The sequence below is a fragment of the Mercenaria mercenaria genome, chromosome 11, assembly GCF_021730395.1.
Source record: "Mercenaria mercenaria strain notata chromosome 11, MADL_Memer_1, whole genome shotgun sequence".
Taxonomy (NCBI): domain Eukaryota; kingdom Metazoa; phylum Mollusca; class Bivalvia; order Venerida; family Veneridae; genus Mercenaria; species Mercenaria mercenaria.
Window position 1 is genome coordinate 28,415,665 of NC_069371.1, and position 23,716 is coordinate 28,439,380.

General features: G+C 34.6%; 1 protein-coding gene across 2 annotated transcripts in view; it reads left to right on the forward strand.

The window, feature by feature from the left end:
- Positions 1–6,344: 6,344 nt before the first annotated feature.
- Positions 6,345–23,716, forward strand: part of LOC123532558 (beta-1,3-galactosyl-O-glycosyl-glycoprotein beta-1,6-N-acetylglucosaminyltransferase-like) — a 32,172-nt gene continuing 14,800 nt past the window's right edge. The window contains exons 1-2 of one of the 2 annotated variants that reach the window (XM_053517037.1): positions 6,345–6,649; positions 11,555–12,857. In XM_053517037.1, coding sequence (XP_053373012.1) covers positions 12,028–12,857 — 830 coding nt within the window. In that variant the 5' untranslated portion in view covers positions 6,345–6,649; positions 11,555–12,027. Of the gene's footprint in view, positions 6,650–8,053; positions 8,456–11,554; positions 12,858–23,716 lie in introns of those variants that run through there. The other variant, XM_045314013.2, reaches the window with a different exon arrangement.

The following is a 23,716-nucleotide window of genomic DNA, read 5'->3' on the forward strand; positions in this document are numbered from 1 at the left end:
GAATATTTGTTTCCATGAAATCACTAGGTCAAACATGTTTTACACTGTTATGGTGTGTTTCTTAGGTGAGCGACCTAGGGCCATCTTGGCCCTCTTGTTTTCTTGTCCGGTCCCGTTTTTTCTGCACATGAAGGGATTTTAAAATAAGTTTGCACAAAAGTTCATCTAATGTCAAGGGTGTGTGTGTCGTGTCAATGACCCTGATCTCTTGGGTCAAGGTCACAATTTTACATTATCAGTTTTCTGCATGCAGTCATTATTTTGTTTTTATTTTGCACAGACAACTGTAGCATTCTTGGGCACGCTTTGGGGGCATATGTCACTAATAGAAACAGCTGTTGTTGTAATTTGTCTTTGATCTGGTAAACTTTATTAAAGCAGCCAACGATTAAATCATTAAATAGAAAATACATTCATTGAATTAAGTTTTGAGTAAAACAGCTACAACTTTATTATATTTATCATGCGTTACATTTATGCTTGGCTTAAAATTACATTATATTAATTTAAAAGATGAAATGGATCTGCCTTATGAGTGTGTTTCACTACTTGTTTGAATAAACTAGATTTTCTGCCGCATGTCCACAATTTATACATTTTAACTAAAGAAAGAGTAAATTCATCATTATGATGTACATGTCATATGCCCACCCACGTTAACCGCTCAACTAATAAGACCAGCCTGCTATGAAAGACAATTTTGTGTAAGAACCATTGGTGGTCTGAATAGCGGGATTCTACTGTATTTTCTTTAATTCAATGCCAGATCGATTTGTATTTCATCAGAACAATCTCATAAAACAATTGAATGTGCAGAAAAAATTGAACATTTTTATTTTTCTCAGTAACTTCAGTATGGTTATCAAACGCTTTAAACGCTGCTTTAACTGAAATGACCCACCCTGTTAAAAATATGGCCTCCTACTGTAGGCAGTGGAACTAAAAATACAAACTTCAAGTTAGAACTATCCATTTTAGATGTATGTGTAGTTATCTGCATCAAAGTATGTAGACTGAAAAAATATTATTAAAAAATCATTTTCTGAAAAAAAGTTATTTGAGTTGAAAAAATGATCTCGGGTAAAATATTTGGAAAAAAAAAATGGAGACAACTATGGTAAGCTTAGTGGCTATTGACCTGGTACCTCATGCAAACTATGCACTTTTTACCTCTAGGCAGGGAAAAAGCATGCATAATTGGCACAAGGATTAGCAATCTGAATAGAAAACTATGTAAAGATCAAGTAAGTTAATGCCCTGGGTAAAGTGTGACATTTTTTTGTGGTGAAATTTGTCAACAAACACATTTTTTTTGAAAAAGTCAAAACCCACAGAATTTCACAAGGTAAAATATGATGAAAAGGCTACTGCTTGAAAGAGAACAATCTCTACTACCGATATATATGCGTCAAAGTATGGGAAAATATCTAGAAATATGAACAAGAGGGTCATGATGACCCTGTATCGCTCACCTCAGTAATATGAGCTACATGTTTCAAATGTCAGACTGATGCTAAAATATTCAGAAAGTTGGTCAGTAGGTCACATTTATGGTCACAGAACGTCAGTTTTAAGATCGGTGTGTAAAAACTGTACATGTCATCCAAATTTCCAGTCTGTATCTTAAGAAACAAGAAAGTAGGTCAGTAGGTCATATTCATGGTCACTGAAATTCAGTTTTAAGATCAGTCTGCAAAACTGTTCATGCCATCCAAATTTCAAGGCTGTATCTTAAAAAAAACAACAACAAGAAAGTGGGTCAGTAAGTCACATTCATGGTCACTGAAATTCAGTTTTAAGATCAGTCTGCAAAACTGTGCATGCCTTCCAAATTTCAAAGCTGTATCTTAAAAAAACAAGAAAGTAGGTCAGTAGGTCATATTCATGGTCACTGAAAGTCAGTTTTGAAATCGATGTGCATAACTGTACATGTCATCCAAATTTCAAGACTGTATTTAAAAAAAAACAAGAAAGTAGGTCAGTAGATCACATTCCACTATCCAGTTTCGAACTTGATCTAAAGATCATCAAAACAAACATTCTGACCAAGTTTCATAGAGATATTATCCTAAATGTGGCCTCTAGAGTGTTAACAAGCTTTTCCTTTGATTTGACCTGGTGTCCTAGTTTTCGACCCCACCTGACCAAGATTTAAACTTGACTTAAAGATCATCAAGATTAACATTTTGACCAAGTTTCATTAAGATGTGGTCATAAATACGGCCTCTAGAGTGTTAGCTAGCTTTTCCTTTGATTTAACCTGGTGACCTAGGTTTAGACCCCATATGACCCAGATTCAAGACAAACATTCTGACCAAGTTTCAGGAAGATACAGTCTAGAATGTTAACAAGCTTTTCCTTTGATTTGACCAGGTGACCTATTTTTGACCCCACCTGATCCAGATTTGAACTTGACCTAAAGATAATCAAGATTAACATTCTGACCAAGTTTCATAGAGATATTATCAATTGTGGCCTCAGTGTTAACAAGCTTTTCCTTTGATTTGATCTGGTGACCTAGTTTTTGACCCCAGATGACCCAATATAGAACTCTTCCAAGATTTTATTTAGGGTAGCTTTCTGACCAAGTTTCATTACGATTGGACCAAAATTGTGACATCTAGAGTGTTAACAGTAAAACTGTTGACGACGACGGACGACGGACACAGGGCGATCACAAAAGCTCACCTTACTCGTGCTCAGGTGAGCTAAAAAAATCAAAGAAATCAATTTCAGGACAGTTGGACGCATGACTGTCTTACCCTGCATAGCATTTAACATAGATAGGCTACTTTTTCATTGCACGGATATAACATGGACAGGATTAAAACACGGTTGTGATGTAATCCTTTGTTAGTTTTGTCTATTATATGGGTTATTGTACCGACACCGTTCTATACACACGATTATTTTACTATACCTGTCCATTATTAACCTGTAACTGATCATTCTTAAAATAATGGATACTTTAAGAATGGACAGGTACATGTTAATAATGGACAGGTATAGTAACAACCCTGTGCGTTGAGAGGTGTGAGTATATTAACCTAAGAAATTCAAAAGTTTCGAAATTTAAACTGCAACGTTTTACAGAACTTGTAACTGCAATAAAAAACTGAAGAGGAACGTATGACTTTTACCCAAATCGCCCCACAAATTATCAGTCAAATGAAAATCAAACAATGTGCCAAAAGTAATTACAGAATGTTAGTTTAAATCTATAACCGTTAGAAAGTAATAAAGTCCTCTTTGTTTACTCCTAAATCGCAATAGAAAAGTATCGCAAATATACACCTGGTATGGCATTTTCAGTCAAAAATAGATGAAAATAGGCAACGTTATGTAAAAACAAGAGTTGTCGGAATACAGCAACGCTCGACTATTCAACAGCCTTGTCAACTGAATGAATATTTAAGTCGAAAAGGGGGCATAATTTTGTAAAAATGCAAAAAGGGTTATTGAACCTGTACAATGCATATCAGCTCATGACAATGGACAAATGTGCAAGTTTCAATCCATTCCCATTAGTGGGTACTGAGATACCAGCTTGCATACAAAAATTTAAACAACAATTGTTTAGTCGAAAAAATGGCATACTTTTGTAAAAATGCAAAGTAGAGTTATGGAACATGAGCACTGCATGTCAGACCATCACAATGAACAAGTGTGTGACGTTTCAATCCATTTCCATTAGTAGGTACTGAAATACTAGCTTACATATAAAACCTTAATAAAAAAAATATACAAAATAGTTATGGAACATGTGCAGTGTAAGTCAATTTATCACAGTGAATAAGTGTGTGAAGTTTCAATCCATTCCCACAAGTGGTTACTGAGATACCAGCTTACATACAAAAACTTAACCAAATCGGGACGCCGACTCGGACATCGACGCGTGGATGAAATAAAAAATGTGGAAAACCACAGGTCGCCTAACACGACATAATCGAAAATGTTGCAGGCCCGGTTTGATTGAGCCTGTTCATGGACGGTAGTGGAAGTGCAAGCTACCGTCCACGCCCTCAAGCCCCGAGTTGAGCAGAACTCAACATTTACACATGTTATAAGTACCAGAATGTAATTTAGAGACATCCGCAGATTGTGCACATGGAACCTTCAATGATGCAAAGAGTGCAGATCCATGAAAAGTGGCGTATAGTCCCCAGATAAAATAATAAACGAGAAAACAGTGGGCAGAATTAAACAAACTGGAGTCCAATAGCTCCACCTATTCTTTGAATAGTCGAGCTAAAACACATTTTCCTTGCTTTTTTAAATGCTACAGACTTATCTTTCTCATGCAGTGTTCGTGTAAAATTGGTTAAATTTGTGCCATAACTGACATTTGTTGCAGTCCTACCCAGAAATGTGCAATTTCACTTTTCTACTACAAAGTCAAAAAACAACGTCAATTTCCCTACAGTTTTACTGTAACAACGAAATATTTTCTCGTAAAAACGATATATGAGTCATAACGAGTAAAGATCTCATGTGATACGGGTAATTTTCTTCTAATAAAATTGAAAGAATATCTCGTAATTACGAGATAAGAACGATTGTTTTCTAATAACGATATGAAATACATATACATACATTTTAGAATGTCTTCACCTAGATCCGTCATTTATTAAATTACTTGATTTATATAAAACTGCAATCTTAGCACGAACAAAGCATGGGCAACTATTAATACATACATCATAAGGCCAAGTTTAATTTTACTTTTTGTAAAGGTACTTCAAATCATTCATAAATATGATAAAACGAGATATGTTCGAAACTTTCCTAAGAATCAGCACTGAGTATTATTAGTGTTTAAAAAAACTTTTAATTGCAATAAATATTTATATGCAATCTAATTTAAACTCCATTTGACTTGGTATTTTTATTTAGTACAGAGACACAAATCAATGATTTGTCTTTGCCTCAAAGAGGACAATATTAGAGACATTATATAATATCACGACAATCTTGATTTTTTCGTGAGGACCGTGTTTTAAGTCAGAGAAAAGCCTCAAACTATCCATTATGTGAAAGAATGGACAATCTCGGCGCCTTGCGCCTCGATATGTCCATTCTTTCACATAATGGACAGTTTTCGGCTTTTCTCCTTTATAGGCTGAACACCACTAAATCCAGCTGTTCTTTATTTCATATAAAATCCACTCACTTCATAACGGTGTTTCGACATTTTCTAGCATATCAGATTTTCAGAGACTTATATTCCCATAAAGAACTAGATCGCTTCTTAAGAAAAACAAAAAGAAAAGGGGGTGTTAACTTTTATATAAGAAAACTACAGTTCGTTAAATACAACCCGCTGATTTTACTACTTTCCGCTTCTTTCAATTTCTCTTTTCGTGACATTAAATTCTTACGCCGCCATTTTTATCTAGCAGACAATAGGAACATGCCGATTTCATTAGAATGCAAAGTGATACATACTGAAATGCGGTAGGGTAAAAGTAAGCACGTTGCTGCCGAGAAAATGCACTAGGAAAGGAAAAAAGATTAGTACTATTTATATTTGGACTACTTGTGATAGACCTGCGGAGGCTTACACTCTATTTGGTAGTGATCAGCCTATAAGAGAATTTTTTTGTTTGATTTTTCCATGAGTTTTCATTCATTTTCAAGGTACACCTATTTCACAATGATTCTGCTTTGTTTTGGTGCAAAATATTGAGAAAATGTAGAGAAAAGACAATTCATTACAGGTCACCCCCATCCCCAAAAATATGCAAAATTTAGCCCTGTGCAAGCAATATTTCAATTAATTTTACCTTATTCGTGGAATTTACATTTAACATCCATTTAATCGTTACGATGTTTGTCATTTTCATTCAGAAACATGCTAATTTCAATATTATTTAGACAACTGAAGTGCTAAAATGCGAGAAAAGACATTTACTAGGTCCTAAAACGAACCAAAATAGTGCCACCTGGTCGAAAATTCGATCTAAAGTCCAAAAACACAAGAAATTTAAGCGTTTTCAGCCATTTGTTACCGTTTTACATCATAAAGAATAGATTAATGGCATTTCCATTCATTTTCTAGGGGTTTCAGAAAATAACATGTATTGCCCCTTATAGGCTGAACACCACTAAATCCAGCTGTTCTTTATTTCATATAAAATCCACTCACTTCATAACGGTGTTTCGACATTTTCTAGTATATCAGATTTTCAGAGACTTATATTCCCATAAAGAACTAGATCGCTTCTTTAGAAAAACAAAAAGAAAAGGGGGTGTTAACTTTTATATAAGAAAACTACAGTTCGTTAAATACAACCCGCTGATTTTACTACTTTCCGCTTCTTTCAATTTCTCTTTTCGTGACATTAAATTCTTACGCCGCCATTTTTATCTAGCAGGCAATAGGAACATGCCGATTTCATTAGAATGCAAAGTGATACATACTGAAATGCGGTAGGGTAAAAGTAAGCACGTTGCTGCCGAGAAAATGCACTAGGAAAGGAAAAAAGATTAGTACTATTTATATTTGGACTACTTGTGATAGACCTGCGGAGGCTTACATTCTATTTGGTAGTGATCAGCCTTTTACTTAGGATTATCAAACGGTGTTCACTCAACAATTTCACTATATAAACAGATGGTTTCCCTTGTGTAAAGTCTTTTAGGGCTTGGGGTAAGTTAGGTCCTATCTTCTTATAAATTAACAAAATTAGATTTCGTACCGAGAATAATTTCATGCAATTCACTTAAGACTTGAACAAACAGGACATCCTAATTTGTACTTCAGTCTAACCAGAAATTAAATATTATAATTGTAAAGAAAGGATCAGTTCATATAGATAAACTTTGCACCTAAGAAGTATAAAATGGACTGTCATACAGTCTGAAAAAAATGATTTCTGGAAGATGTGAAGATTGTATATCTATAAATGTTTATTGTTTATCGCGTGTAGCTTTTATACAATAGACGCGAACTTCTTGATATTGAGAAAATCTCAGCCATATGTTACCCTTTTAAGTACAATAGAATTGTTAGGTATTTTAAAATACAGAGGTACAAGAGGGGGTAAATAAATGGGATGTCATTTGAATAATTTACAAGTTCTGCCCGAAGCAATCACAATTATGTCCTAACATGAAATGAAATGTTTACAAATATTTATAGAGATAGTACCTGAAAAATTAACTTAGAGGAACAATTAAAAAAGCAAAACAAAAAAAAAACAACAACAAAAAACACTGATTGCTTCTTAATAACATTTATAATCAAATATAATACTTAAGTCTTGATCTGATCATTTTGAAGCATGCATTTTTAAGATTTTCTGAAATTTCTAATTTATATAGTAGTCTCAAGAGAAATATGCATCCCAGCCCCATGTGGTTCTAGGACGATCTGTGTATGAAAAGAATGGAACCACTGCTTTACCCTTGCATGATCGTAAAAGGCGGCTAATAGGGTCTTAACACTTGGTTTTGCTGTAACTCTGTGATTCCAGCAGGTATGCAAATTTTTATAACATACCTCATGTTTTTATTTCGATGTAAATGAGATGTGAAACCAAAATTTGTAGTCCTGTTTGGCGCCATATAACTTGTGTTGGTGCCCCGTAAAACCCAAATACATAAATAAACTGACAGGGACTCGTACCTCGGACCTCCGGCTTACCGTGCCAACGCTCTACCAATTGAGCTACCGAGGCCACCCGATACGAGAACCGCTACACACCTTCCCTCTTATTGCGAGACATTTGCACTCCTGGCCAATGTCTGCCACAGACTGTTAACCGAATTCAGATGCACACCCCAGTCAAACTGCTTCGACCCGCATGGGCTTCAAGAGTGAACATCTCAGTAGAACCTCCAAATGTAACAATCTAAGGAAACATGTGCAGCCTTGAACCTCGGACCTTCGGCTTACCGTACCAACGGTCTACTAACTGAGCTACCGAGTCCATCCGATACGAGAACCGCTACATTTAATTTAATTTCCTTGTACTTGCTCTTGCAGATAGTCCTACCAATCAAGACATTGATAGATATTTAATCCCCAGTAATAACTGTATTATTGAAGGAAGAACTTTTGTCAATGCAAGAAAAGGTTGTTAAATATTTGCATACTGTATGACAGCGGTATATGTTTCAAGTGTAATAAAATAAATTCGGATCCTCTATTCAAGCTGAAATTTAGATATAATGTTATTTGTACCATATCGCACATTATATAAAAACAAGAAAAACTGGCATTTACAATGAAAATACTTTACTTTCATATGATTCTGTGAATGTTTTAAGGTTTGACTCAATTGTGTCTAATTTTCCAAAGGATAGCATTTAACTAAGTGTACTTCATTATCTGTTTACATATGTACAATTATGTATTTCAAAAAATTGAGACATAGGTCATGTATAACATACTTTTGTACTTTGATATAAGGAAAAAAGCAAGAAAAACTAAATAACATGGGTCAGACAATATGTAAGTATTTTTTTTAATGTTTTCATATTTCAGCCTTACATTTCATGTATGCTGAAGTAATTTAAAAGATTTGTTTGGAATATTCACAACTTTATCTAAGATAAATATATAGAGGAGATGAGATATATACCATATCCACTCAAAACAAACAATTCTCTTTTTATTTTATGTTTATCCGGTGGCAAAGAAATGGTACTGTGAGTGATAACCAGTGACTGGTAACCAGTGATTGATAGCCAGTGACTGATATGGAATCTATTTCACTGATAGAATGCAGTATTTCATTAGTTAGCATAAAATAATAATTTAAAGCTAACGTGGTACAAGAAATTAAAACAATACATGTACAGTATATGTACTGTGTTCCAATTTGTTTTACTACATTGAAAATATGAAGGCCTATTTCGCATGTTGACCTTATAAGCTGGAACAACTGATACGTATTAGACCTTCCTGTTATAAGGAAGAGCATATGTTATCTTTTCACAAAAGCTACATTGTTCTTCAAGGCTATATGATTTTTTTTTAGATGAGTAAAAATGATAAAGCAATTAATAACAACACACATTTGACATGTTTTATCGATCCTAAAGTGTGTGAACTGTGGGTAGCATTTTGTAACAGTTAGTTTTATTGTGAATGATTGAATTCCTGTCCATTTCTTTTGCAAAATTACAGTAAGTAAGAAGAAATTGTTTTATTAAAATAAGATAAGATAATTTTTTACTATAGTGACTTAAGTACATAATGTTGAATATATATATATATATATATATATATATATATATATATATATATATATATATATACAATGAATTAGAGAATACCCGGCCACACTGGGCTATAAGTCACCTTATTAACAATGTAAAATTTAAACACAAATATACAATGGAGGTCTGTGCTTGGGCATTGGTTCCGGTTAAACTGTATGGACAATTCCAGAATTAACAGCAACGTGTTTAAGTGGTCATATAGACTAAGGAAACAAACAAAAAACTGGTGCTTTAATATAGAAAACATAGTACAAAAGTCGTTAAATCGTGTTCTTGTAATAGGTAATGTTTATAGTAAAAGTGAAAGATATGATACTGTTCACTCATTGCAAACTTGCTTATTTACTAAATTCAAGGAAAAGTGACAATCATGTATTAACCAAGAGACTAGAGTCAGTGACCGTAACAGTGGCAATAAACTTGGACAATATAATTAAACGATTTAAGACTGAGTACAAAACTGAAGCGTACGTTACGTCAGAAATTTTACAGAGACACCACAGAAGTGCTCTAGCAAAATTTAGGTGTGGCGTTGCCCTACTTAAAACTGAAACCGGGCGATATCAAACTTTACCAATTGAACAAAGAACATGTTATAATTGTCAGACTGAAGTAGAAGATGAGGCACATGTTTTAATTCATTGTCCTGTTTATGAATCTCTTAGACAAGAACTTTTTGAAAATGTTACAAAATACAATATGTCTTTCTCAATGTATACTGACTCTGAAAAATTAATCTATTTGCTATCAAACGAAACTATTGTTAATACACTGCCAGAACCTCCTTTGAAATATTATGTGAAAGACGAAATAAGCTATATAATGTTACTTAACTTGTACAAAATTTTTATAAAATTCTTTTATATGAACTTTTAAAGATGTATTATATGAATACATGTATGTACTACTATAAGGCAGTTAACACGTGTACCATTCTATTAATAAAAACGTTCTTATCGGCATTGTACATTAAGGTGCTATTTAGCTCTTTTAGAACTGTACGTGTATATCTTAATATTCTACATTTCTAGTGATTCATTGTCTTAGGATTTTAGTCTCTCATAACTTTTATATAGTGGTTTTGTACATGTATTTATATTATAAAATATATTTTATCATGTAATGTTTGTACAAAAGTGAGACTTAAATAAACTATTGTTGTTGTTGTTGTGTATACACAAATTGACAAATTAAAGCGCTCTCTCTATATAAAAACGCATATTATTCGTCGACAGGAAAATGTGCGATTTCTCTTAATACAGTCGAGACTGCCTTAACGACCCCCTGAATTTAGCGACTCCCTGTCATATGCGACCCTTTTTTATGCTCCGGACGCAATTTACTATTAAAAGAGTCTTAATTAAGCAACCCCCTGCCTTACGCGACAAGCGACTGTGAAATCAGGCTCCCGAATCGATTATCAGACCGTTTTCAGCGACTTTGAGACGCTCCCTCGCAAGATTTTACACGACAGAGTTACCGTTCGTTATCTTGCGTGAAGTTGTTTGTGACGAGAACTTACTTGTTTACAAACAATGGCGGATGAAAAACTTAAAAAAGAACTGTTTTGACATTAGAACAGCGTGTTAATGCACTTGAATTGCTCGATTGGGGAAAACCAGCGTATAAAGGCGGTGAAGAATTCGGAGTCGGTGCATAAATTAACAATGTTCCTGACGAAACAAAAAGATGGCGGTATTTAACAGGAAACGACGAAGAAAACACGGATTAAAGATGCAGTCAATAAACGGATAAATGTCAATGAACCATTAATACACAAAAATATAAATATCATAAACCTCAGTGTGTAAAATAGTTCTAATGGAACATTTATATTTTACTGCTCCCCTTTATTTTCTCGCCTGATCATGAGCTTATATTTGTTTTATCAACATCATACGAATGATGCAAATTATTTGAAATTTATATTTTATCAATATGCAATTAAAGAAATAGAATTTAATCATTTTTCACGCATACCTTAAAAGAGGTCTATATATAAGTATCCGATATACATGTACTTTAACTGGAAAAATATATGAAACCAACGTCATCCAGTTAAGTGAGACTGTTTTAAGAGACTCCCTGTCATATGTGACCTTTTTTGCTGCTTCCCAAAGTCGGTCTCTTAAAACAGTCTCGACTGTATCTATATGGTGGTAAAACGTTAATTATATTAAAAAGTAATTATAGCAATAAATGAGAAACAATTTATTAAATTCAACTTTAGATGTTTGATGTGTTGTCTCCGTATCAAATATCTTATTTATGCCCACGGAGTCAATTTATGTTAAAGATTTTTCCTTTGACTTTTTTAATGATATAGATCACCAGATTACCGGAAACTTAGCTAGACAAGCCCTTAGTGGATAGTGTATGCAACAGATTACTGGGCGTGTAGAACAATGACTGATTAGAGGACGGCACCTTGATACAAAGATGAAAGGATGTGATCTTCATTTTCATAGCGTGAAGCTATCAGCATATAAATACATTCAGTACATGTATATACCATGTCTATTTCTGTGATAGGTTTGTAACGTACTCGCATTTCAGTTATTTGTCAACGCAGCTAATTTTAACCAAGATTCTACGGGGAATGTAGAACTTACATAAGACGCTGGACTTCTGCGTTTATGACTACATATGAAGGTTATATACGTAACAAGACTTGTCTCATATTTAAGTATAATTTAAAGAAACTGAGACTATTTGAAATGGATTAGAGACAGTCTTTTTGAAAGTAAACTTACGGAAGACTTAATCAATGTATTTACCAAGTATTCGTGAATAGAACTGATGGATCGCTACCATAATATATACATTGGGCTGACAACTTTAACAATGGTTGTCTCTTTTTTATATTATTTTGTATCAAAAACTACAAACATAAATCAACAGCTCAATTATCCTCTTGAGAATATAGAAAAACATCCTATTGCAACACGAAAAACATTTAAGTTAACTAACGAAAAGGAGTTCAAGCTGAAAGAAGACGCAGTATATCGGAAACAGGTGTTCATGGCAAATTATCGACCAATTAAAAACTCTGCTGGTATAAACTGCACAAAAATAATAATTTACAATGATAAACATGAAATATCAAACGCACAGAATATCATGACAAAATCTGTATCTGTGAAATCAAAACTTACACCAGACTTTTACTTGAACATTACAAATAAATGCGATTTGTTTCGTGATTCCAGGGGCTATATTGAACACCCTCTCTCTAAGACAGAATTTGAATTTCCAGTTGCATTTTCAATACTGGTCTACAAAGACATTGAACAAGTTGAGCGACTCTTGCGTTCAATATATAGACCTCACAATTTCTATTGCATACATATAGATTCGAAAGTGGATAAATCTGAGAGGAAGGCCGTCGAAAAAATTGCAGATTGTTTACACAATGTGTTTATTGCGGGCCAATCAGTTGATGTAAAATGGGGAGATTTTACACTTCTGGAGGCAGAACTCGCATGCATGAAAACGCTTTGGGCGTATAAGCAATGGAAATATTACATTAACCTTGCTGGACAGGAATTTCCATTGAAAACCAACCGCGAGATAGTTGCTATCCTTAAAAGCCTTGAGGGGGCAAACGTTGTTGATGGATCATTATCAAGGTGAGATATTTCATTAAAAGATGAAACTTAAGTTGTTAATATTATCTCATGGCCTATTCCAGTGTTTTCCAGGTATTTGTCCAATCTTTTTTGTTTTGTTTTATTTCAGAAATTTATCAGTCTACATCAGGCTTTGACCACTTTCCTGTGAATCGGTGAAGTAGTCTAAAACGTTTACAGGATTAGACTACATGTTGGAAATCTTTAATGATTCTCGGTTTCGATTAACTTTCCATTGTCGGCAAAAGCAGTATGACTATACTGAAATTACTTTTATTATAAAATCTATTTTGTCGAAATGGTATGTCACCATCTGTTTCACTTCATCGGAAAGGTTTGAGTTTTGTTTATATTTCAAATATAATGTGTTACGGCCATTTTCGGTGTTTTCCGGAAGTTTCATCTAAAAACTAAAAAATATTGTCTTCTAGCATGTCATTTGATAATGCCATTATTTTCTCCCTCACTTCGTTCGTCCGAAAATAAAACAGTCATGTGCTAAACTTGAAAAACAACAAAGACTTAATGGAGTTAGAAGGCGGTTTGCTACTTTTAATATGTTTATTCATATTATAACAGCATAAACACAATACTATTTACATCAAATCAAATTTAACTGATTAAAAAAGCGTAGTAGTAAATCAATGTCGTTTCCATATAACAAATATACATCAAGACAACACAATAAGGTTTATTTTTTTTACAAATTTTATTATATACTTATTTGATATCAAAGACATATTTGTAATACTATATCTTCAATATCCTTACAATAATGGGTACAAATTAAAAAAAAATATTTTTTCTATTCACTTTTGTGAACTTTTTTCAATGAAAAATACCCACAGTGAAGAATATTTTTTTAGATTTTGAAAAAAAACTCTTTCATAGATTTTTTTCCTGTTTTCTTGTGTATAGATAATAGTATTGTGAGCACAAAAATGGCTAAAAATGTATGGGTCACCAAGCTAATTTTTTTGTGAAGACCTCTAGAATACAACACCTCTTCGGACGGAAAATGGCATGAACCTTGCCAAATTGATTACATGTATGTCTGCTAGATGTTAAAAAAAGTTTAAAAATAAATTCTTAATTCTTTTTATAATTGAATACTAAATAATCTGAAAGGTGATATTGTGTGATCAGTACTAAGTCAATTGTCTTACAATATATGAACAACATTGTCTTTGTACTAAAATGCGAAGTGTAAAATCAACCACAAAAATGGCAAGATACCTGTCAGGCATGATGCTTGTCAGTATAACATAAACCAGTATCAACATTTGATTACTGATAAAAACTTATCAAAAATGTTATTTCATTCAAGATTCCTCATATTTAAGATTGTCTGTCACATGTTTCAACAAATGTTGACTTCACTTCAGTTTTCCATAGAAAGTGTCGGCTGCGCAGAAAGATGCGCATAAAAAACTACAGGAATTCCCTTTAAATGTTCACAACGTTATCGCACAGTTCAATTTCCATCTCATCATGTTACATATATAGTTACGCACAACATAATCATATAATGTTCAACACAATATGCGTTATCAACAAGGACAGACATTCGTTTATCATAATATATCATTTATCAGAAAGGTTAACATAACATTTTTATACCAACGATCGCACTTTTACCTGCCTTGAAAATTAACTGAACAAAAGACTTGTTTCTCCGTCAAACCTCGAATGACTAAATGCCGCGAAATTCTACACGAGGAAATGAAATTAAATGAAGCTAAAGATATCAGTTACCGAAAATAATTTTGATTATTTTCTCCCTCACTTCGTCCGTCCGAAAATAAAACAATTATGTGCTAAACTTGAAAACCAGCAAAGACTATATCGAGTTAGAACGCGGTTTGCTACTTTCGAATTAAACAAAGATGAAAAAAGTAGTATCACATTCCTAAACTTTTTGAAACTAGGAGTTAATTTTCTAGATTATAGGAAGACGACTTCCATCTGCCGTGTTTATTTGTTAATCTTGCATCTAATGAACTACTACTGTTAGCTGCTGCTGATGCACCACCACTACGTAAACTATGCAATCCAAAATTGGAACTATTTTCTCCAATAGCGTGCAAAGCTTCAGCTAATATTTCCCGTGCGCGTGTATACGACAAGGATGAACTAGGATCACAAAGAACATAAATACCCTTTTGCTTAAGAAAACGCACTTTCGTAAACAGACACTCATTAGAGGAAAAAGTGAGATCGGCCGCTTTAATAATCTAACCATAATACCGGACACAGTTGCGTTCCTGTTTTAGCAATTTTGACTACTGAACCATGCTTCAACTGATCAGTCTTACTTTTCCTGATTGCAATAGAAACATAATTATGTATCACGAAAAGCAATATCTGACATTTGAATTGAAGAAAGTTCATGATATCTAAGAAATCCTAAAAATCCAAGAATACAAATAAGACAGTCTCATATTTTTCAAATTCATTTGAACATCGTTATTTTGATAAAAGTTCACAATTCGTCGCAAAATGTTAGTGTTCATAGGCTGTTTTTTTTGTTGGTGGTTTCGCAAGTTTCTTACGGCAGCCTTCATAAGTAAGCTTCGCAGGTTTCTTATCACACGGATTTTCAAATAGATAGAATTCATGTTTCCATTTGATACCACAAAAGTAAGAATCTGAAACACTTGTAGAAACTTCTTTAGATAATAAATCACTAAAGAAAACGCACAGTGTTGATTCCCTTGCTGGTAAGTAATCAAGAGAATGTGACTTACACCATCTTGCAAACTTCTCGTGTATTTGTGTTCTTGGAATTTGAGGAACAAACTATGTCCGGTATTTTGGTAGCGGCGGTACTCAAGTCTTGATCAAATGTAAAATCCCTTATTTCCTTTCAGACTCCATTACAAGGAAACCGCAGTGAAAAAGAATCAAAATGAATATAAATCAATACAAAAGAAAAACAAATATATAATCAAATATATCTCATACATGACGTAAACTGAAAACGGACCTCTTGTTCTGTGCCACCTTGACATTATGCACAATCTCCACAACTGTTATCATATTAGAAATATTAAAATAGAAAGTTATTGCCTTTATTTTCTTGCAAAATATGATATTGATTGCCTTAATTATAGGCATTCTATGATTAAGTTTCGGTATGTTATCAAAAGTACTAACTCGTGTAATACCGGGTACTGTTAGCTTGAATTCTACTCATAATCGATTTCAGATATTGAAGCCCTGCTCCGCGGCTGTTTAAATTCTGTTTTGTTTTATGCAACCCATGATTACAATAGGTAACAGTTAACGGCCACGCGCCACACTTTAGCACGCGAAACCACAGGTATTTTTATAGGCCTAGAATTTTTTTTATAAAATAGACTATATTTTGACAGACGTCACTCTTCATAGGCAGGATTTTCATGCTTTTTCAGTGACAATTTAAGTTTAAAAGGTAGGACTGGAGCAGGTCTTTAACCTGAAAATTCTCAATTATCCTGCCTTGATAAATGAACCAAGAACTTCAAATTATATGCTCATGTACTTTCACAAAAAACAAAACAAAAACAAGAGATGTCCGTAAGACAGCACGCTCGACTTTCTTCAGTGCTTGACTCTGAATTAGAGATTTACCTGTAAAACCTTTATAAAAACTTTAAGCAAACATTTCTAAGTTAAAAGGGACATACCTCTGTCAAAATTCAAATCAGTTATTATTTATTTATTTGTTGGATTTTAAGTCACACCGACACAATGTAGGTCATATGGCGACTTTCCAGCTTTGATGGTGGAGGAAGACCCCAGGTGCCCCTTCGGACATTATTTCAGGCCCGAGCGGGCACCTGGGTAGAACCAAGCCATGAAAGGTTCTATGTCCCCGGCGGGGATTCGAACCCACAGCGGTGAGGGGCAAGTGATTTGAAGTCAGCGACTCTAACCACTCGGCCACGGAGGCCCCCTAAATTCAAATCAGAGTTATGGAGATGGTTGTTCCTGGATTAGACTAAATGATAGTAATAGAATTATTTAAAGTTTCAAATCAAAGCTCTGACAGTAACAGAGATATTTGTCTTTATCAAAAACCTTAACCAAATAATAATAATAATAGTAATAATAATAAATAAATAAATCTAAGTTAAAAATGGGACATATCTCTGTAAAAATTCAAATCAGAGTTATGGGGATTGTTGTACTGGTGAAGCTTTTGATGGTAAATAACTATTTTAAGTTTTGATAGTAACAGAGATATTTTGACTTATCAAAAACTTCAACCACCGACGAAGGCCGACGCCGACGCCGAGGCGAGTGCCGTAGCTTTACGTTTTCTTCGAAAAGTCGATCTAAAAATCAATTCAACCTGACAATCCAGGATTGCCCTTCCCTGGTCACTGGACCAGAGGCTTTGAATATACTCCTGTACTTTATATAAAAAAACAAAAACAATTGTACACCTGACAATGAAGGATTGCCCTTCCCTGGCCACTTAACCAGAGGCTTCGAACATACTCTTGTTCTATATAAAAACCTAACCAAATACTTTTCTCATTATTCACAAGTAATCCAGCTTTACACAAATCACTGTGTACTCTGTCGCTTATAGACTTACAATTAAGGGAGATTCGGTACCCCACCCGTCATCTAAATACAGTATAATTTGTATAGCTAAAGATCTCCAGTATTTAACAAGCGGCCTCAGCAATTTTGTGAAAATAAATGGCCCTGAACTTAGCCCAAATGGTAGGACAGTGAAAAAGTATTTGCCTATTCCATTTTCTACCCATGAAAGTTTTCGTTAATACTAACATGATGATAACCTGAACGCAAGTCAAATTTGAACACAAGATTCCCCTTTTTACAGAAATTTAAGGCCTCTTTGCACCCTTCAAACTTGATTTTAAATTCGTGGACAAATTGATTTACATGTCTTAGATTTAAAATCAAGATGAGTAAATCGACAGTGTCAACGGATTCACACAAAGAGGGACGTTTTCACATTCTTTTATACAACCTTTCATTAAAAGCTCTGAAATAGCCTCTTTAACAAATTTAGTACGTTTTTAAGGAAGACACGAGAAGGTTCTTCCTCAAAAGGTATCTGTTAACCATGTTTTATAGCATCTTCAATGAAACTATTAACTTTCAGTTCTTTTGTCCAAAATCTGACTTGCTCCGGATACTACCTTTAACATAAGTAGGACTCTTAACTGAACAAAAATTGGGGTGATCATAAGAAACAGTACCAAAATACTCAACTGATTCACTGCTTTGTTTCTTCCTTCTCGTTTGTACCGGCTGGTCCGACACGGCCGTTGAACCTGGTGAGAGTGGGTGCGACGCTACTTCTCTGGACGTATGGGCAATCTTTGGCATAATGTCCGCTGAGATGGCAGACCAAACAGGATCCGTTCGGGACACGCTGCAGCTGTTTCGTACTTCCGGGATAACGCCCTGACATAGTTGTTTCATTTCCTGTCGTAGGCCAGCGAAATGGCTGTTGTCGAAAGGACTGTTGCTGGTTAGACTGCTGAAGAAAAAACTGTCGCAGTTTCTCATTTTCATTGTAGGGTTTGAATCTACGTGCACGTGTTGCTCGTGCAATGGCCCCTCGTAATTTAGTAGGATCTTCATCGTCGTCAGCAAGAGGACTAGCAGAATACTCTTCAACAGTATCCCATCCGTGTTTGTCTGCTACCTTCAGGAGCTTATTACGTTTCTGACAAATTTCTTCGTAAACAATGTCTTTGATTGACCGATTGAGTTTATGCAAAACGAATCTATTTTCTGTAATCTGCTGATTCTATCTACGTTAAAGTCAAATTGAATTTTCAAACCTTCGCTTTTGAACTGAAAGTCGGGAGTTCCTCTGTATCTTCTTAGATGACCCAATTCTCGTTTCTATTTCATCCAAAACAAGTGAAAGAAGTATTGCCATGCAATACAAAGTCCCCTACTGGAAGGTACCTTATTGTTTCTACTGCAGTATAACATAATGAATTGATATATGTCAATGATATGTTAACAATATTGTATTATATATACAATATGTTATAACAAAACACTTGGATTAAAATTTGTATGCATAAAAACCTATAGTTGCTTTCATATGGTTTTATTTTGGCCAATTACGAAAAAGTTATCATATAAGTTATCTATAGTAACAACAAAGGGAAATTAATAAAAACAAAATTTAAATAAAAAAATCTATTAGAAAAAAATCTATAAGTCCACATAAAACTCTTTACCAGATAGAAATAGGTCAAAATACACCTAAAAATTCAATGGAACATGCATGTTGTACCACAGTGGTTTTGATTTTTCCCCACGGCCAGTAATAAAAAAGTAACAATATAATCTATCTGTAGTAATAACAAAGGAAGGCAATGCTTAAAACAAGGATGCCTCATGGCAGTGAACATTTGTGCCAAGTTACATCAAAATCCCTCCATGCATGGAGAAGAAATGCTCTGGACAAAGTCATTCTTAAATTTAACCTTTGACCTCTAAGTATGACATTGACTTTAAACCTAGAGACCTGGTCCTTGCGACAATCCGTCTCATAGTGGTGAATATTTGTGCCAAGTTACATCAAAGTCCCTCCATGCCAGAAGAAGAAATGCTCCCGACAAAGTCATTTTTGTATCTGACCTTTGGCCTCTAAGTGTGACCTTGACCTTAGACTTAGGGCCCAGGTTTTGCACATGACATGTTGTCCCATCCAGGGAAATATTTGTGCCAACTAATATTTAAATCCTGCCTTGCATAACAAAGTTATAGACTGGACAGGAAAAAAAAACCTATTGACCTTTGATCTCAAAGTTTGACCTTTACCTTTAAGCCAGCGTTCTGGATGTTGTGCACGACACGTTGTCTCATCATGGGGAACATTTGTGCCAAGTAATATTAAAATCCCTTCATGGATGGCAGAGTTATGGACCGGACAGGAAAAAAGCCCTGTTGACATTTGACCTCCAATTGTGACCTTGATCTTTGACCTAGGGGTCTGGGTCTTGCGCATGACACGTCGTCTCCTCATTGGGAACATTTGTGCCAAGTTATATTAAACCCCCTGAATTAATTACAGAGTTATGGACCGGACACGAAGCAGACCCTGTTCATGCCCTGCTAAGATTTGACTGCTAAGTGTGACCTTGACCTCTGAGCTAGGGGTCTGAAAGTTGGGCATGACACATTGTCTTATTATGAGGTACATTTGCGCCAAGTAATATTAAAATCCCTTCATGTAAGGGAGAGTTATGGACCGGACAGGAGAAAAGCCCTGTTGACATTTGACCTCTAATTGTGACCTTGACCTTTGAGGTAGGGTTCTGGGTGTTATGCATGACACGTCGTCTCATCATGGAGAACATTTGTGCTAAGTAATATTAAAATCCCTTCATGGATGACAGAGTTATGGACCGGACAAGAAATTGCGAGCGGACGGACGGATGGAATGACAGAATGACGGAAAAGCGCATTCCTATAGTACCCGAAACTGGTTTTCAACCAGTAGGGGACTAATAATCCCTCGTTGCCTGTCTAAACTTTTCTCCAAAGTATTGTTGAAAAGAGAAACCTGTTCTGCGTTAGATAAATCGTTGTCCTCGCATGACCGCATGGGTGATTTTTCATTTTCGCACGTACCGTCAATTAACTGAACAGAAGACTTGTTTCTCCGTCAAATAGCAAACCTCGAATGACTAAATGCCGCGAAATTCTGCACGAGGAAATGAAATTAAAAATGAAGCAAAAGAAATAAATTACCGAAAATAATTATAAATAATCAATCACTCCTTTTTTCCTGAGCTTGCTGTAATTACTTGATGCTTAGATATTTTCTCTCCTTTTTTTGATGTAAGGTTAGCTTATTTTGTGTTTTATTGCAGTCCTTTTTTGGAAACCCAGTAACTTGTATTTGTTTTTATTGTTGTTGATAAAATGGCTCTCCTCCATCATCTCTTCTGCACACGATGTAAAGAGTTTACATTCGACAAAATTTAAAGAATAGTCGGTCGTATTATCACATGACGCACTGTATCTATATGCTGGGTTTCAAATTCGAAATTATCGGAAGAAGGATAATGTTACCGGACCAATTGATGTCATATTTGCAAACATTTGTTCAATTGTTTATTGCTTTTAAAGTAACAAGTCTCATGAAATGGCGATTTGTCGAGCAATGTTCATTTCATAGTGTCCTAATATCTTCTGTAAGCACCCATGCTTTTGTGTTTCTGTCAAATATGTATACAGGATGGACTAGGAATATTTAATCTGCACTCTTAGTCACTCTTATCATATTCGCTGAGTAAATCGCATCATTGCTGTGTCAGTCTTGTCGAGTGGAAGGTCTACGTTGTTTCAGATGATCAGTTTTGGTGGAGAAAGCCGAGTGCGAAAGTTGAGCCAATGGTGAGAAAGTTGTTTGTGACTAAGAGCACGGATTACGAAGAAACCATTTCTATAAAATGGTTTGTTGTAGATATGGATCGGGCTATGGTGGAGGAACTGATCCTATAAATACACTTTAAATGATAACAGTAATGAAGTTCAGAGTTTTATATGTTATTTAATTTAACGATAACGTATTCAATATATTAACGACAAAATATGCTTCTTACAATAAAAATGAGAAACACGTAGGAGATTAAAGGCAGACACAGCAATGGACCAGTTGCAAAGAACTACTTTCAGCCATTTAGTTTTTATCAAAGTTCTACTAAAACCATATTTTATAGAGATCTACGATATAATTCACGATTCTAGAATATAGCGATAGTATATTAAAGGAAATTTGGTAAACCGCTTGTACCTAAAGCTTCAGAGCTTGACTGCATTTTTGAAATTTGTTGAAGATCGAACTTTAAAAGTAGATCAATGTTATTGTTATTGTTGCAACTGACCCAGATTGCTGGAACGTGCGTCCTTTTATAACTGACGCAATGCTGGAAGGGATTCTGGAATGCTGGGGACCAATCAAAATCCTTGACACAAAAAGCGCGCTGTCAGTGTTATCGGGTCAAGTCACAGTAAACATTAAATAATATGGAATTAACGTAAACTGTGCTGCTGTAAAGGGATTAAAAGGTAAGGGCAGATACAAAGAATTGATTTAAAAAGGGGAACTGATATAATTGTCTCCGATAAACCAAACTAGAGACGAAAATATAGCGTTCCAGCATTTTCCAGCATTGCGCGTTCAAAGCAGACAAATAGTTACACGGAGCGTTCCAGAATATTTCTGAAGTTTGCTAATTACATATTCGCTTCCGAATAAGATTTACTTTTAAAACAATCAAAGTTAACAAAACAGTATTCTATGGCAATATAAATCAGTCATTTAAGCATTCCCTGCAAAATTACCAAAATTCATGCGCAAACATTCATAACAAAAATGGCGGACATATTCAACTTGTAAATACATCATGCAGGAATGCTGCAAATCGAAATATTAACAAAAGTGATTTATAACAAGCAAAGATTCTCTGATGAAATCAAAGTGTTATGTCAGTACTAAACATACATTAAAGGAAACTGGATTAAAATCTGTATTCTACACATGGTGAGTACTGGTTCGTAAAGTGAATGATATCCGGATACACGAAAGTTGGGTTATCAGATTTCCAGCTATTACACTCTCCCCACCTTAATATGTGAACTTCTCCTGAAGTTGACACAATACAATAAACATCAATGAGCAATTATATGATTATGAACATGCACAGTTAATAATCAGTTGATAAATAATGCACATTATTGATAATTCAAATATAATCTTTGGTACAGTTTTAATATGAAACATCTCCGTTAGATTCTCTATCAAAATTTTAACTGAACCATTTCACAGTTCATAACTAAGTACATTTCTTCTACACTTCATAGTTCATAATGGTGCATCTTTAAGTCTTTTCACAGTTCATACAGAAATACCTTCTAATACTTCACAGTTCATAGCATTATATTTAAAACTTCACTGTTCATAATGCTTTTACTTAACGCTCCTCATTCAAAGATACGTCATATTTAAATAGTTCATCAGCACTTCATAGTTCATAATGCGCAAATAGTTCATGAACATTTCACATGTAATACTTTGAAAGTTTGTGATAACTTCGCTGTTTGCGATACGTAAAAGTTAATGATCACTTCATTGTTCATTATACTAAAGAAAGTCCATGAATGCTTCGCGTATAATATTTTAAAAGTTCATGATTATTTCACAGTCCATAGTACTTAAATAGTACATGGTCACTTCACGGTCTGTAATACTTAAAACAGTTTGTGATAAATTCACTATTATACCTAAAAAGAATGTCCATAGTACTTGAATAGTTCATGGTCCTTCACAGTTTGTAATACTCCAAACAGTTCAGAGTTCTTAATGTGGTAATAAGTTCACCAGTTATAATACTTAAAAATAATCCACAGTCCTTGCGCGGAAAATAGTTTACAGTTCATTACGTTAATGAAAAATTACCAATGTATGTATGTATATATATATTAATCAGTATTATGTATTCCAGGGTGTAGATTCCTCAGATGTGTTAAGATGTGGTCCTGGCTTTCAGAATTTTCAGGATGATGTTTGTGGTCGCCCCTCGATGGTCAATCTTAGTGGAATGTGTTTCATACTTTGAAGAAGAGTGGAAGGTGGAGTTGGTGAGAATGACCGGATTATTGCTATCTGATTTTCTGTTGAGCTGGTATCTTTTCCTACAGCGATGTTCTTGATGACCTCATAGTTGTATTCTAGCATTTTTGTTGTTGGTCCAGTGTGGTGCAGTTTGGTTCCAGGTAAGACTAAGTAATTGTATTTAAAAAGTAGTGTGGTTCGGTCCAGATGTTTGAAGTTAATGCTGTTTTGGTATTCCAGGGACATTGCC